This window comes from Gadus macrocephalus, chromosome 7, assembly GCF_031168955.1.
Source record: "Gadus macrocephalus chromosome 7, ASM3116895v1".
NCBI classification, from domain to species: domain Eukaryota; kingdom Metazoa; phylum Chordata; class Actinopteri; order Gadiformes; family Gadidae; genus Gadus; species Gadus macrocephalus.
Genome location: NC_082388.1, coordinates 18035872 through 18052053, shown reverse-complemented (window position 1 = coordinate 18052053; position 16182 = coordinate 18035872). Strand labels below are relative to the sequence as shown.

General features: G+C 43.5%; 1 protein-coding gene across 19 annotated transcripts in view; it reads right to left on the bottom strand.

Moving 5' to 3' along the window:
• Nucleotides 1-16182, bottom strand: part of picalma (phosphatidylinositol binding clathrin assembly protein a) — a 26489-nt gene extending 10307 nt beyond the window's left edge. For 3 of the 19 annotated variants that reach the window (XM_060057082.1, XM_060057084.1, XM_060057088.1), the window contains exons 1-13: nt 15557-16180; nt 15167-15404; nt 5912-6054; nt 5624-5699; nt 5412-5514; nt 5086-5179; nt 4894-5005; nt 4129-4230; nt 3949-3995; nt 2522-2533; nt 1690-1775; nt 1159-1282; nt 557-657 (exon numbers count right to left, since the gene is read on the bottom strand). In XM_060057082.1, the coding sequence (XP_059913065.1) occupies nt 557-657; nt 1159-1282; nt 1690-1775; nt 2522-2533; nt 3949-3995; nt 4129-4230; nt 4894-5005; nt 5086-5179; nt 5412-5514; nt 5624-5699; nt 5912-6054; nt 15167-15296 (1130 nt within the window). In that variant the 5' untranslated portion in view covers nt 15297-15404; nt 15557-16180. Of the gene's footprint in view, nt 1-556; nt 658-1158; nt 1283-1689; nt 1776-2521; nt 2534-3948; nt 3996-4128; nt 4231-4893; nt 5006-5085; nt 5180-5411; nt 5515-5623; nt 5700-5911; nt 6055-15166; nt 15405-15556 lie in introns of all 19 variants that reach the window. The other 16 variants (XM_060057087.1, XM_060057090.1, XM_060057093.1 and 13 more) reach the window with 13 other exon arrangements.

Sequence of the window (16182 nt, the reverse complement as noted above, 5' to 3'; positions counted from 1 at the left end):
AGGCAAAACCCCACAACAATGGTTGCCGCTTGGTAAAGTATTTATGGTTGCAGGAATTGTGCGTTTCTTCCGACAAAGGCAGATTAGTGGAAACTGGGCCGCAGCGGGATGTTGGATACAATTTATTAATTTAACTTCAGAGTATTTTAAGGCTTTTTTTAAGCTATTTCTGCAGCTTCATTAAATGCATCATATCTTTATTCAGCTGGGCCAATGTTTGCTCTAATATCCTCTTAATAGATTTCTTCGAGATATTTAGCGGAGCACATATGACATTTACAAGAGACTAATGCGCAGCAACCGGCAGAATCTGGTGCATTAATAATCAAATCAGATGAATACAAAGACTAGTATAGTGTTTAAAACACGATGTCAAAACATGCATCGATTGACACTCGGACGTTCATTTGATGTGAGGTTTATGTGAAAGTGATGACGGCAGTGGCAACCTTTTTACATTTTTTCCATGAATTAATTTACCTCCTGCTGTGCCACCATAGCCTGATGTTACACTGTCACAGACGACATTAAAAGGACATGGCAATGCGTGGCTCACCTGTGGGTGGAGCTGGGGGTGGAGAAGAGGTCGATGGCTGCCCCCGAGGTGATGGGGGACGAGTCTGTGGTGGAGGGATTCTTGTGGAGCTCCTTCAGGCGCTGCTCTTGCCGTGAGAGGTGCAAACCATTTGGTGTTAACGCGTGTCAACAACAACTGAGATCAGCTCTAAAAAAGTTGCATACCTATACCACACCTATGAAAAAGGGATGTTTTGACACCCATTACCAATAATTACAAATCCAGTTTTATTGAAATGGTGCGCGAGTCTACGGTATTTTAGTATTAAATTGAAATCCATCTCTTCAATGTGTTTTTGGCTACATCGAATGGAAGGGTTGTTTTAATGGCCCAACCAAGCCCTTTCCGGGTGACTCGTCACCATTATCACGTTTCTCCAAGTTGATCATTGCCACAACCTCACCTGTCCAAATTAATAGTACACTAATTAACAAAAGCGCTTCAGAGAACAACGTCCCCAGCTGCAACATAGACACAAATCGCCAGATATTGGGTGGGGTGGTTACCAGTAAGCCCGTGCTGGACATGGCTGGCTCAGACGAAAGGGAGCAGGGTTACAGAGCAAAGGGGGGGGGGTGTACCTTCAGGGCTTTAAGGCGAGCCTGCTCTTCCTCAAGGGCCACCTGCTTCTCCCTCTCGTCCACTTTGGTGAAGGAAATGCCAGTGCTGGCCAGTGAGGACACGGCGTGGGACAGAGTGGTGGCCCTACACACACACACACACACACACGCACACAACCTTAAAACGATTGATGTCTTGTGGAATTGACTGCAAATATACAAATGGATCTGCCCGAGCACACAGATGCCATTGGACTCTTGACCCTACACATCAGCAGAAGGAGCAACAGCAATACTTCAATTGCTGTTCCTCTCTGCTTCGTGCCTTCCGAGTTGTGTCAAAGACCAGCAAACTTATGCAAAAAAAAAAAAGCTACAATAATCCAACTATTTAAATACAGCACATGATTGATGATGAAAAAACAGTAGGAACTCTGGTACTACCGAGAACGGGCAGGTGTCATGTCCATGCCATGAAGAAAAATAAATCGTAATAATGCAATAAAGGAGTTGAGTGAGTGGATGAGATCATTTCAGGGTGAGAAGACCCACCTGCTGGCAGCTGTCGAGTCTTTGACCTTCTTGCCCTCCAGAGAGGCCAGGTGCTGCTCCAGGGCATCCAACAGACTGCTGGGGGCCTGGAACCAGTGAAACATCACGTCACACAAAGAACACAGAACAGAGGAACGGGCGGAATGGGAGGTCTACAAAGACAACATGAAATCTATTTTGTTTTCTAGGTTTGCATATCTACGACATATTCCATTGTGTTTTTAATAGTGCAGATGCTATTGAAATCCAGAACAGGGCCATGCAAACCCATGTCCCATCAGGCTTAAACGATTAGTTCAGGGCTTTTTTGGCCTTCGGTGATCCTGGCCTAGGCAAGAGCCGTAAAAACCAAGTTTTTGTCTATCGATTCAGTGATCCCCCGTACGTAGCGGGTAGCATTAGCATGTTGACGTGAAAACCCACGTGCCAGAGTATTAGCTGCACAACCGAAAACAACATCCAGGTAGTGAATACATAAACCTATTTACACGTGTATATCGGGAATTAACGTTAAAAAAGAAAAAGGCATTGCTGCTTCCGATACAGGCAGCCTGGACAACGACACAAATTATTTGTAGAAATGGACAAAAGTTCCCAATCTACTCAATATAAAGTCTGCAAGTGGACAACCAACACTTGCTCGAATATTTAGTAATTTATAGCTCACAATAACAAAGTAAGATAAACTTTGAATGCCATTTCACGTTGTCTTTAGAGTCAAAGAGACACTGAAGCATGCCAGGGTGTGGGTCAAGAGCACAGGAGAGTGGACAGCACGAAAACACGGGAGACGTAACACACAGAAGATGGAGGAAAAGGTCCAGATACTTACACAAACCGTGAACTGACAGAGAAAAGCGGGAAAAATACAGAAAATAAAGGTGATAACTTATCGACAACTCTTTAAGGAAAGGTTTGAGAAAATTAACTAATCTAACATTTAAAGGTGTAGTTTGGAATTGTGGACATAGGGCCTGATTCCCAAGTTAGCCTTGGTGTTCTTTATCATTGGAGACAGTTTAACACATGTCATTCAGTCCTTCTAGTTGCAGAGTTCGCTCGTGCTAGACTAGTGCACGGCAACGGGCAATGCTAGCCTGCTAATAAAACTTACTCCACAGTACACCCAAGGTAAATCAATTATAACGCCAGACTATAGATGTAAATGTCAGTTTTGATAGAATAATGTTAGAAAAAAAACTAACCTTGCATCGCATGAATCATCGCATTTTGAGGGACTACTTTCTCAGCAGCAGCGGAATTGAACCTAGGTATCAGTCCGCCGCTGCTGTAGCCTACTATCAGGAATATAACACTGCCGCAGAGACACAGCTCGTCCCTCAAAATGCAATTCAAGGTTGGTTTTATTTCTAACATTATTCTATCAACACAGACATTTACATCGACCGTCTGACGTTATAGTTGATTTGCCTCGGGTTTACTGTGGAGTGGGTAAGAGTGGGTTTTATTAGCAGGCTAGTATTGCCCGTTGCGCTAGCCTAGCACGAGCAAACTCTGCAACTAGAAGGACTGATTGAAATATGTTGAAAACTGTCTCCAATGATAAAGAACACCAAGGCTAACGTGGGAATCAGGCCCTATGTCCAAAAATCCTAACTACCCCTTTAAGACAACGAGTCTAGTTTTGCTGGCGTCTGGATCATTCCTCAACAATAGGAACTGAGCAAAGCTAATCCTCATTTCTATGTGATCATTAAAAAATAAATTCATTCACTCAAACTCATCTATCTTGGTGATCAACTTGCTTTCATATTGAATAGTAATAGGTTACCACTCTAAAGCTGGCTCTTTTTTGCACCTTTATTTACTGTATGAAATGCAGGGTTAGCAGTGAGTTGCAGCATGAAGCTTATTCACGACTTGAGCTTTGCCTGTATGGGTGTCTGTCTATCTATTTGTCCGTCTGTGTGTGTGTGCGTGTCAAGCTTGTGTGACAAAGAGGTAGCAGCCAATCATCAGCAAGTAAATAACAAGAATACATAGTGGCACCCAGACAAAGAAATGCTACAGTGATTGCCATGGAACAACAATACTTTGAACACTGAAAGACTAAATTTTGCAGGCTGCACACAAAATGTGTACAAACATTTGTATTCATTTTTCTAATAAAAAGCAAGCCAGCGACTACGAGAGTGAGGTTAAACAATAGGCCGGGAAAAAACAGACCCACTCAAGCTACTGCATGCCCGTTACAAGACCTGCTGCATTAAAAAGACCGGAAGCCTGCTTTCTTCTTACCTGGGAGAGATCCGGAATGTCCCCGCGATCGATTCCCACTTGCTGTAGTGTAGAGGGACGGGGGGCGGGAGACAACAACAACAACCACACATGAGCCGGTGAAGTACAGAACACAATCTGAGGCATTCATGAAGACAGACGACCCAAGATGCTCCGGGGCAACAGCCAGACTTGCCTCAGCCACTTTGAGGAACTCTGAGATTCTTGTCATCCGCGTGAGGAATTTCTTGTAGATATCTAGACCTTCTTTGCACTGGACTTTCTTCATGTCAAAGTACTTCTCTGTTTTGCATGAAAGGGAGAGAGGAAAGACGGTCATTACGACACGATGTTGAGAAATGCACAAAAATCGTTTGTTGGCGCGGCAGGGGTGAGGGCAAACCCTGGGAGTATGTTTTGAATGTTTTGTGCAACATGCAGGAAAACATGTAACATACTTACGCATGCACTTTACAACATAGCTAACGGACTTGATTAAATATGTATGGGAAACTATTCATGCTGCCATTTCTGCTCCTCTCTGAAGAAAATATTTGCAGACGAAGCCTTTGAAACCAAGCCCTGAAAATGTGTGGAAAGGGGCATGGCTGGCATGCACAAACAGAGGAGCCCTAAACAGCATATTAAAGTCTAGGTGAGGAATGGACAGGAATTCACAACATCCCTTTAGAAATTCATCTTTGAAACAGCCTACTCATTGTGCGTGCTTGTGCGAAATTGGAAATATCCTGACAACCGAACATGACCTGCCATAAGATAGCATTGCGTATTATTTATTTCAGAGAGTCCATCTGCAAAATGACTCATTTATTGGGGATTATATGAATAAGGTAAAACATTGATGCAGTCACTTGACGTATGGAGACAGATGGCGTAGAGCGACATTATGTATAGGACATACAGTATACAAGACATGGTTGGAAGAGGAGCCAGACTAGCCCTTACCTAGAAGGTTGATGATGCCTTCGTTATAGGCAGCAAACAGTCGAATGGCGTCTTTGAACAGAAGCATAAAGGCTGCATTGATGACACCGTTCGTCAGTTCGTTGGCGTTGACCTGTGGGCCGGACACAAACGATTACATCCAAAGCGAATGGAAAGGGACGTTGGGGGTGTTGAGGTTGACTTTGTCCTTACATTGAAGTCCAGGAGTACATCCATCTGGTTCTGTATGATGGGGATGGTCTTCAGGAGCTTCTCAGTGTTCACTGTCCTCATCACTCCGTCAGATCTTTGCAAAAAAAAAAAAAGAATACGATAAAGAACCCAAAAGAGAGAGCAGGCATATCCCACCACAATCTAAAAGTGCATACTCAATTCGAAAGGAGTCATCATCATGTGTAATCAAACCTTAAAATAACTTAAAATTGGCAAAATAATAAATTTTGCCAATGCCCCTTCCTTCTGCCACAATACCCAAAGTTAAAGAATCACTGACAAATGGAAACCACACCACTCCTTACCCTCGTTTGACTTTAGTGAAGTCGAAAGCGACTTGTCTGTAAGACACAGCCTTCTCATTTAGGTAGCGGCTGTATCTCCTGATGAACGTGGACATGTCATAGCCTACAACAGACAACAGGACCCGAAGGAAAGAGAGGTTAACACGGATTGATGGTCACAAGGACAGTACTTCTGAGGCATGTGGTTTATAGACACTTGATGGGCCATGTACCTTGTAGGCCACTTTTGTCCAAAAAGTTGCTGAGGTTGAACAGAGTGTTCCTTGAGGCCAGGTACTGTATAAATCTCTGTGGAAAGAAAACACATAAGCCTTTTGTAGGCGCGAGAGGTGCAATGCAAAGTGTATTTTTTCAGCTTTTTTAGCTTTTCAGATGCACATCTTGAAAAAAAAAAAAGACAAGCCATAGGCAAGCATCTAAAGGAGGTAGAGTCACTGACCAACAGTGGCAGGCATATTGACAGTGAAGGAAACCCTTTAATATCCGTGCACTAGCCCTACCTCGTTGCCATAGACCATCAGGTTGTGCGTGGCCGTCAAAGACTTGAAGACCACCACCCAGCTGGTGCTGGCGGTCCGCTCGAACAGAGTGTCGGCCAACTGGGGGATGTTCACATTCATCTCGTTGGTGCATTGAATCAGATCTGAACAGAAAAAGAAAGAAAAACACAATATACATTTCCATCCATCTATAATCGATGATCTATATACACATACAAACGCATGCGTGCGTAGAGCTACAAGAAAGATCCAACAGTGGAGTCCCACCTCCAGGAAGCATGCAGTATAAAGCTTAAAAACACACTTCATACAAATCCCTTTGCCCTTTCGTGCTCAGAAATTGCCCAAAACTATTTAAAAATGGATAGCCAGAGAGTGGAGGTTAACCGAGGTTCTGTGGCCATAGTTCCTGCATGCAAATACCCAGAATCCACCATTCCTCGCTCACTCACTGGTTTGTATTAAGACCGCAGATTTAGACGTACCGCCTGAATAAATCCAAAAAGATTGGCCCGGAGCAAACTGAAAGCACAACTATTTGGTGTAGGCGCAGAGCATGAAGGCCAGGTGAGTTGTGGTGCAGCTGCCATCTGGCCTGCAGGGAAAGCGTGTACCATAGGCCTGGGCCATATGAAAGATTTCTGACTGACTAAGTACCTCAATATTGACATTGCGACAATAGCTGCGTTTCCATCTAAAAGGTGATGCGAATCTTTACAAAGTTCGCAAAAAAGTAATTCGAATTAGGTGCGTTTCCATCAAGTGGTTGGAGCGGAATAGGGTGATGACGTTACACGTTGATGTCGGCAGGGTTGCTATGGCCGGTCGTTATGCGGAAATCGGAAAGACTGTCAGTCCTGTGTGTTCAAAGTTCGCTACGTCACAGCTGTTTCGAAAAGTGTGTTTCCATCACCCATTTTGCCAATTTACTCTCTTTCGCATTTCTCAAAAACCACCTCAAGCGAGCGGATAAACCTTTTTGCGAATTAGAGGATTTTTATGCGAATTTTGGTGTTTCCATCACCGTTTACAAATTCGATACTTCAAAGTTCGCATAAAATCAGGGGGATGGAAACGCACCTAGTATTGCAGGGCTGGGCAGATGAGATTTGTTATAAATGATCAGTCATGTGGATATAATTTATAATAGGATAGAGGAAAATAATACAACAGGTAATAGAGTTCAGAAAATGCCTGTTACATCAAAGATGATATGCAGTCTCATCACGATATTGATATAATATCGCTATATTTCCCAGTCCTAGTGATCGATTACTGATTTTGTCCGTGAGAATATCTGAGGTTCTCTCATCAGGCAACCCTGTGCACTTCCACACGTAGGGTTCCCTTCCTTTTGCACCAACTTGGCACCAATACCATATCCGCAAACCTTTGAAATGAGAGTACACGTGATAGGTGAGGACGTGCGTTCCCCTGGCATTTGCTGTCGACAACAGATGAGATGCTGGGCGAGCACACTGCAGACATTAAGCAGGAAGCATTCTTTGTTGATGCCAGGGATTTTTTGGACCTTCTGATGTGTACTCAAATAGAATCCCATATTTAAACTCAATTCTAAAGATGTATAAAATCGATCCTGGGAATGTCAAAGAGGCAGGTACACGCTGTAATCATCACATAAGCCCACCATGTTCTACCGTGCCATCCACTGAGGCATGAGAATCCAGGCTCTTCAGTCCCAATGTTTTCAGCTTGGTGTTGGATATCTCGGGATTCACAGCAGGGAGATCCCTGCTGTGAATCCCGAGATGTCCAACAACAAGCTGAAAACATTGGGACTGAAGAGCCAGGACGGATAAAGAATGGGCTCACCAACCAAACTCTGAAATAAAAAACATTTACACAGTAGTAGGAAAACTATTTATCAGGAACGGCAAATGGACAACCAAAGAAACGACAATAATTCATCCATTTTGTCTGGATCCATAAAAAGTATATTCAGGTGGACGCTGAAATCCCACCTGTGCCAGAAAAAGCAACTCTAGACTCAACGACTGCAGCCAAAGTGAGTAGGCATGTGTGTCATGGCACGCACAAGATTTATTTTTTGCTGCTCAGAACTACCCCTCATCCAGTCAAGACCGCCTGCATCACCGCCCCGGCCCAGACAGATTCCCTTGCACACCGGCACATCATCACATCGAGATGGAAATCAGGCCACGCGATTTCCCCTCCAAAATCCAAATCAATCTTTTAAAGCCTCTATATCGATGACGTCGTGGTAATCCACGGCTCCAAGGCCCTGATTGTTGGAAGCACTACTTGCCATCAGACACTCCCAATAATAAAATATTCATGGCAATCAGATGCCACACTTGGCAGGGAAATGAAACTGAATATTGGAGTGAAACATGTCCACGTGTACTGTGGAAATATGGTTCTACCATTGGGCAAATCGGGAAGGAGGAGGAGGTGGTGCTAAAAAATACACACGATTCACAATAATTAATAAGTCACCGTTTAGTGCTTTGTCGACAATCGCCTCGGACTCAATGTTAACCTCTCGGCAGCACACATGAATAGATGTCGGTGTGTTCTGGAAGCCAACACCTCGTCACAGTCGCAGGACGCCCGTGGCCGGGGCAGCGGGGGCTGCTGGGCACATGGGTGGTCTCCGTGAAACCTCCTCAGTGTTTGTTCGAATGCAAAAACACAAAGGGCTTTTTCACTCGCCATTATTGTGTGTGCACAATAGGCCACCCATGTGACAACAAAAGGTCTTTTCACACAAGACAAAAATGACATTGCGCCGGGGACCACAAATACAAACTCCCCTCGTAGCCCGTAGCGGTAGAAAGCCCCATTTTTTACCACGCCTGGCCGGATGGTCCGTGGCAAACTTTCTCATATCAAACAAACAAAATCTCACCCTCTGCCACTGAAGGTTAACAAGACTGTGGAGCCCTGCCTTTTTACTTCACTGGATGCCAAGTTTAGCCTTTGAATGGGATTTTCCATGACTAAGGGATTTGCTGTATATTATTAAAATCAGAAGTAGATAGCAAAAGGAGATTGACGCTGATGCCAATGCACACAGACCAGTCTCGAGCTAGCCCTCTTTAACCTATGGCTCTGGACCTACACTCTTAGAGGAAGATCCATTTTGGGCTCTTTTGCTGCACCTGTCGCGGAAAATACTGTCTCCACGCACACATGTTTAAGAGCAGATAATGACTTAACTGAGAATCATTTATAAGACAGTCTTTGGAGTTTGTCTTTAAAACCCCACAATTTCAGGATAAGTAGAAAGAAGTACCCCCAAAATAAACCCGAAAAGGGAACAGAATTTCACCAGGTCCGGATTATGAATCGTTAATCCCTTGTCCAGTTTAGTGAAATAAATACATTCATAACGAAATAGGCCAGGAGATTAATTCCATTGATTTACAATTTCTGGAGTGCTATTTAATGACAAATTAAAGCAGTTTCTCAATTTTAATATTCTACCACTGCTTCTAATCCAGGAAATTCTACATGAAGCCAACAATGTTCCAATGGCTAGAAATGTATCCAACACTCCCTACATACAAATGTGCTGCCCACTGTACATTTGCAAGTGAAGTGACTAAATGAGATGGCCCAGGTGACAGGTGAGATGCAGACAACCCAAGCCTGTGGTTTCATTCGTTGTCTGTTATTTTTTTCTGCAGGTTGGGCGGGTTAGGCCTTTCGTTGCTTGGCTACCGGCAGGAAGTGAAACCATGCAGCTGGTGAGAATCGCACAAGGCCCCGGTTGTGAGATCCAGTGAGTCAGTCCGTTGTTGCGTTCATGGAGGAGATCCAATGAGGAAACGCTTAAAATCAGGGCGAAGGGTTTGACTGGCCCAGTAGCGGTTCCTGCAGACAGACACAGGCTGTAGGCCGCTATCAGAGAGTAGTGGCATTTCCTCCCAGATCCCCAGAGACACAGGCTTAGTGCACGCGCGCACACACACACACACACACACACACACACACACACACACACACACACACACACACACACACACACACACACACACACACACACACACACACACACACACACACACACACACACACACAGCGAGCAGAATAAAGCTCAGGACATGTCTTCTCCAAAAAGGATTACTTTCTCTTAATTGCCGCCCTTAAATTAAGACAACAAATGATCTCACCAGAATGTTATCTCTTCTAATCGTATTGTTTGTGTAGCATTTGAATAGAAAAATAAGGATCATAGAGCCAAAGATAGTATCAAACATGACAAATTACAGCCGGTTTACTTGCATTGTAATAAGAGACAAATTATAGGCCCAAACTGGTCGCCACAAATCTTAATATCTACATGCTTGTAAAAGCGCAATAGAAGGGTGTTCATATGTTCATTATGGACTAGTCAAGACTCTAGAGTAAATTTGACCATAAAAAGCGACCACCAGAGCTGCTGGATAAATTTCATTAAAAGAAAAAAATTCCCTTGGAAGATGAAAGCCCTCCATGTTTGTAGATAGCATGCAAGGGGGCCACCATGTAGGAGGAACTATAGCAGGCAGCAATAACATTTAATTACCAGTTTTGTGGTGCAAATTTATGCTTTACAACTTGCTGTAGGGAGTAGTAATTTAGGCTTTTAATGTTGGCAGCTTTGCCAATGAATGATGGGCCCTCCTTCGCTGGTTGGGTGCAAGGCGAATCAAGTGAAATGGAATTACCGCGTCAAAGTTGTGTGTTTATACACACACACACACACCAACAAAAAAAGGCCATGATTGCGAATCGGAGGCTTGGTCCAAAAAATGTTTTATCCAATGGCCAATGCATGTTTTGGGATCATTGCATACCCTTACAGGCAACAAACTAATTGACGGGAAGTGGATCAAAAGAAATCCCCTCCAATCTGACTTTTGATCAGCTCGACTCCCTAGTGTTCCCGGAAAGGATTATGCAATCACTTCCTGTTAGCCATTTTCCCGCAGCGATCCCAAGACTCGCCTCAGGAAATATCTTTCCGATAACGATCCTGGTACCGAGGATATGATTCAGTCCATTGTGTGCGCAGTGCCCAAGAAGCTATTTCAATACATGCACATACTTTACCAGAGGGACTAAACACCAAAAATAAAACCTAGGTCAAAAGGTGACTGTGGTGCAATTGCTCCCAATGTAAACGATTCCTACATGAAGGAATTGGCTCCACGATTGGTACCGCTCTTTGGTACCAGCTGGACCATCTTTTGGTACAGCTGGTTGTTATTAGCTGTACCACTATTTGGTACAGCTTTAAGGAGTTAAAGTTTTTCCAATGGTATGGAACCTTGAACATACAACGGCATGCATGCTAGACAACCTTTTGCCCAAACCACCTCAAACTAAATCAACACTTTCCGTCACACCACAAAGGACCAACTAGTCAAACAAGCGTCAGGCCATGGTATTTTCTGATTGATATTGGTTTTCTAATCTTGTGGCCTCTTTAAAATCAATTGTTATGCTTCCAGGCCATTGGCTGCCTGGCCGTTAAAGTTCTAAACAGACCTGCTGGTGGACAGTGTGTCAGGTCAGCACTCTTTAAAAGGGGACTGTCATATGATGCCTTTGCCATCACATGCCTTGTAGTCTGTGCCATACCTTCATGATCTCATGGCGTGCTTCCAGTGCCTTCAACGGGGAACCAAAGTGCAAACGTGGGTTACATTAGCGACTGCCACTCAGAGCCTTTGCGTAAAACTATTCTTATCCCAAAAGGAATGCAAACAGCATGAGGGCCACCAAGCCAAGCCATTGTTGTACTTGGGGAAAACAAAGACACATTCATAAATTAGGTGTTCCCAGGCACTGTAGGAGTCGATGCTAGGCTACAACTACAACAAGCTAGTTGGTAGACAGCTGGAAGGGACACAAGTGTAAAGGATTTCTCAGCCCAAAATAAACAGGGGAAAGGAATCTTATTTTCATTCATTGTTCTCCCCTCTAGCAATACCCACACTCTTCCTCCGTCTGACCTCATTTTGTAATTTCATGTGCAAATGCAACAGTCTTAAGAAAAGCGAGTTGAACACAACCTGCATCCAAAACCTTTTGGGGACATTGCCACCACATGTGGACTTAATGTGTGACCACAACTCCAGCGGTCAAGAGTTTTACCAGTGCAAGTGGAGAAGCAGACGCAAGCCAGACCACAAGCCCCGCAACAGGTGAGAGATGAATGAGAACATTCATGGAGCCCCAAGTTTCAGCCCAAAACACATTTAGATGCAGGTCTGGGACGCGTGTGTGATTTTCAGCAGAACTCCCCCTCTTCCGCCCTCTCCTTATTCAAGGCTATGGCAGTGAATTTGCTGTGAAAACACTCGCATGAGAAATAAGCCAACGTAAAACCAGGTTACTATCCACACTTTCTTGTCGGTCTACTAAACAGTTGCCAAAAAGAAACCACTTATTACTGTGCAAGTTATTGAAAGCTTTACTTAACCTTAGTATATTCATTATATCGATTTCCAATAATAAAAAAAAGGCACAGGTCTGTCTGAACAGCTGACCTAAACAACAGAAGTTAATATGAAGATGGGGACCGGCACACAGTAGAATGGTGCTCCTCTAAAAATACAGTATAGCTGCACCACAGAGAGGTTTGATTAAACAAATCTGCAGTAACAAGTTTTCCCTGCTAAATGTTCATATTTGACATCCAATTTACAAAACATTAACATATGCTGGTCCCACTTAGTTTACCAGTGGGACGGATACTGATGAACACCATGACGTTAGCCAGGCCGCCACGTTCATAGGTTATAAATCATGAGGTGAAGTTGCAACGCCTCTCAGGTCAAAGAACCTGAACAGACCTTTGAGCATGTCTGCAACTTGAGTGTGCCCATAGGATTACATGACGATAAACACATTAAACCAGCTGAAAACTTTTATGAATCACATCCCGTGTTATTGTTTTTGTTTAGTTGAAATGCTCCACTGGCATTTATTATTTCACACCTAGCAAAGCCAAACAGGAAATGGAAATGCAGCACAGCTCTCCTTTTGACTTTAACCAACGTCTACCTCTCTGCTCGGTAGAGCAGAGAGCAGGCAAGTGCTTGCCGTTTATCTAGCATGGTCGTGTTGAAGAGCATGCCCAGACTAGGATGGGCTTCAAAATCAAGAAGCCTGCACGCTGGATCATATCGCACCTTCACATCAGACAGGACAAAGACTGACAGGGGGGAGAGAGAGTGGGATGGGGGGGGGGGGGGGGGTTTAAAGGTCTGAAGTAGACAGACGGCTGCTATTTTGGGTCGTACAGGAAACTTTCAAACACAAGTGCGTCACCTCCCTCTCTCTCCCCAACCTCCTTAAATACCTCCAAACGGTGAGCGAGGGAGCACTGCCGTGCATTAGTTTTCTAGATTAACTCGTACCAGAAGTCTGGGCCCGAACTCATCCGTTTGACTATTTGCACAGAAAAGCATGTAGGAGGAGCTGGATTGAGAATGGAATGGTCAGTGTTCCATGCTATTGCCGTTTCTGTTTAGCATGTTCTTAAGACACATGGCATATTGTCGTGGAGCCAATACTAAAAATAGCAGCCAAGTGGACACCACGTCATACTCAAGGAAATACGTAGGTTCTCCAAATAAGCACTCTAGGAAGAACAGGTATTTTAGGGTGCATACAAAATAAGGCCGCTCTTATCCACCCACCCAATTATTTTTGCTTTACGTGTGAAGCATTACAATTTGTGAATTTCTGAAATGTACTTCATGTTGCACATCTTGGTAGTGTTAAAACCTAAGGGCTCAATAAAGAGATGCTGAAATATCCTCCTTTTCCTCCAAATTAAACAGGTTGGCTGTCACTCACTACAGCACCACTACATTAACCACCTGCTGACCCTTCCACATAGATGAGAATTACTTCCAGATTTGAACCAGAATAGGCAATCTTAGACATTCAGTTTCAATAGGAACGCAAAAAAAAAAAGGTTCTTAGTACTTGAAAATGTACACAATTAAAATTCCAGAATATAAAGTAGTTTTGTCTTTGTTATCAAAAATAAGTGCTCGGTGTGCCAAGGCAAAATTTGTATGTCAATAAAAGATAAACACAGACCGATTAACACAGGACTGTTGATCCCTGTATCGTCATACACACAAGTCATTCTAAACCGTGTCATTTTCATAATGATTGAAGCATGAGTCTCTTAATATAGCGAAACAAAGACTACATGCATCGGTGAATGGTTCCTCAAAGGAAAAATAGGCCTTAACTTTGCATTCATTTTTAGTCATTCCTTCGCCACTCATATCGGTAAACCCAAAAATCCAAAGCCATATTCAGGATTATTTTTTGACATGGCGCTTTGCATTGATTGTGGCTGAGAGAACAGAGATGTCTAAAAAAAGCTATTACGTAAATTTGGCTATAACAGTTCTAGGTTTCAGAATAACCGCAGCAGAGGGCAAGGGGTGAATATGATACATTTGACTTGCAAAGAGGTCAGCCCCTAATAGCCAACGTGCAGAGAAGTCTGAGAACAGACAGTGGCTCAAACTGCACCAAATGCCAGGAATTGCAAAGGCTATGTCAACCAGCCAGCAGTCGAGCTCTTTGCTTACAACACTGGACAATAACACTCATTATCTTGCGCACTGAAACATGTACTTCTGAAAACAAACAAGAGCTTAGGTTGTACAAACTAGAAAACTAGTATAGACATCTGGTGACCAACTACACAATTATGTTAGCATAATAGTTTCTTAAACAAGACAAAACAAAAAAACTTTTGTTCACAACAATACTGTCAAACTAGTTTTGGAATTATATTGGCCCCTGCATATTCTTCTGCTTCTGCTTCAGTTTGGCAAGGCAAGAGCAAAAGCAACACACTTCAGTTCCAGCCAGGGAAACTGGAACTCTGGTTTGTGAAATGTCACAAGTACAGTGGACGTTTGATGTGGTTAATGGTTTCAGAGAAGTTGAAGAGTGCAATCAAACGGGACCACTCCTGCAGAGCACTGTGGCTGAGAAACTGTCTAGATTCCATGTTGGTCTTTTAAAGTTGGAAGGATTGAACGAAAATCGATAAATAAATGTTTGTTCGGATTGTACAAATGACATATGTATTTGTGTGGTTTTCTTTAATACAGAGGCACCTACTAGCTGGTGTTTTTAGTAGGCCTCACTGCCAGACAATCAAAACGAAGATATGACAATAGAGTCGAGATAATGGAGGGGGTGGGGGTGAATGCGAAACAATGCAACAACATATGCGTTACTTACAGTCCAAATGTTTCTTCTTTGGCCCCATAATTTCATGCGTGGTTGCCTTGCATACGGTTTTGGATATCGCCGAGCCAGTGACACTGTGTTGAGCGGCAGTGATCCTGTCTGTAATGCTTTGCCCCGACATCCTTGTAGGTAGAAACAATGAACCACGATACGCTTTTTAAAACAAATCCAGTGGAGATCGTCTTTCGTGTGTCGCCTTGTGTGTGTCGTTCCCACGGTTGTTTGCCACCTGACACAAGACAAGAGAGAAGGAACAGCAATGAGACGACCGCAGGCGTTTCGTTTAACTTGTAACCCTACTCAGTCAAATAACACAACACAAGATCCAGGGTGTAAAATTAGGAAATTGCAGTAACGAGTGATTATATTGTGGCAAATCACCTCGAGGATACGAACCACAGAGTCTTTCGATGGATTTCAAACGTCTCCGTCCCTCACCCTCTCGCTCTCTCTCCCATGCAAGTCTTTCTCTCAGATCGAATCCCACTTCTTTCTCGCTTTCCCTGGTTCCCACACCAACTCGGTCAGCTTTCGCACCGCCTCCCCCTGCTGGGTTTAAATGGACTGGAGGTTTGCACTGAAAATGGCGGGGCCGTTTCCTGTCTAACTAACCCTAGCCTCTCCCAACTTTGCATACAACAGCGTCGAACAAATTCTGAAAGATGGCGGCTCTCTTATTGGACGTCTAGCTCTCATAGTATGATGTTAAAAGTGAATAAGGAGTCAAGATTATTAGCTCACGATATCCATCAGACATGTAGAAGAATGCAGGCGTCTGATGGTTATGGGTGGCATTCTTTTAGCCCTCTGAATCAGGAAGACAAATGGCATGCATTGAATCAGCTATAACTGAGTCCTCATTGTTTCAAACCAAGCACTTTATCTAGATATTAGAGAATAGATATATTCCAATATGCCTGTGTGGTCTTCAATATGGATGATGGAGGAAAACAAAAGCCTGGAGAATGGTAAAATGGTATTCATAATCGAATTACATACATTCGTAT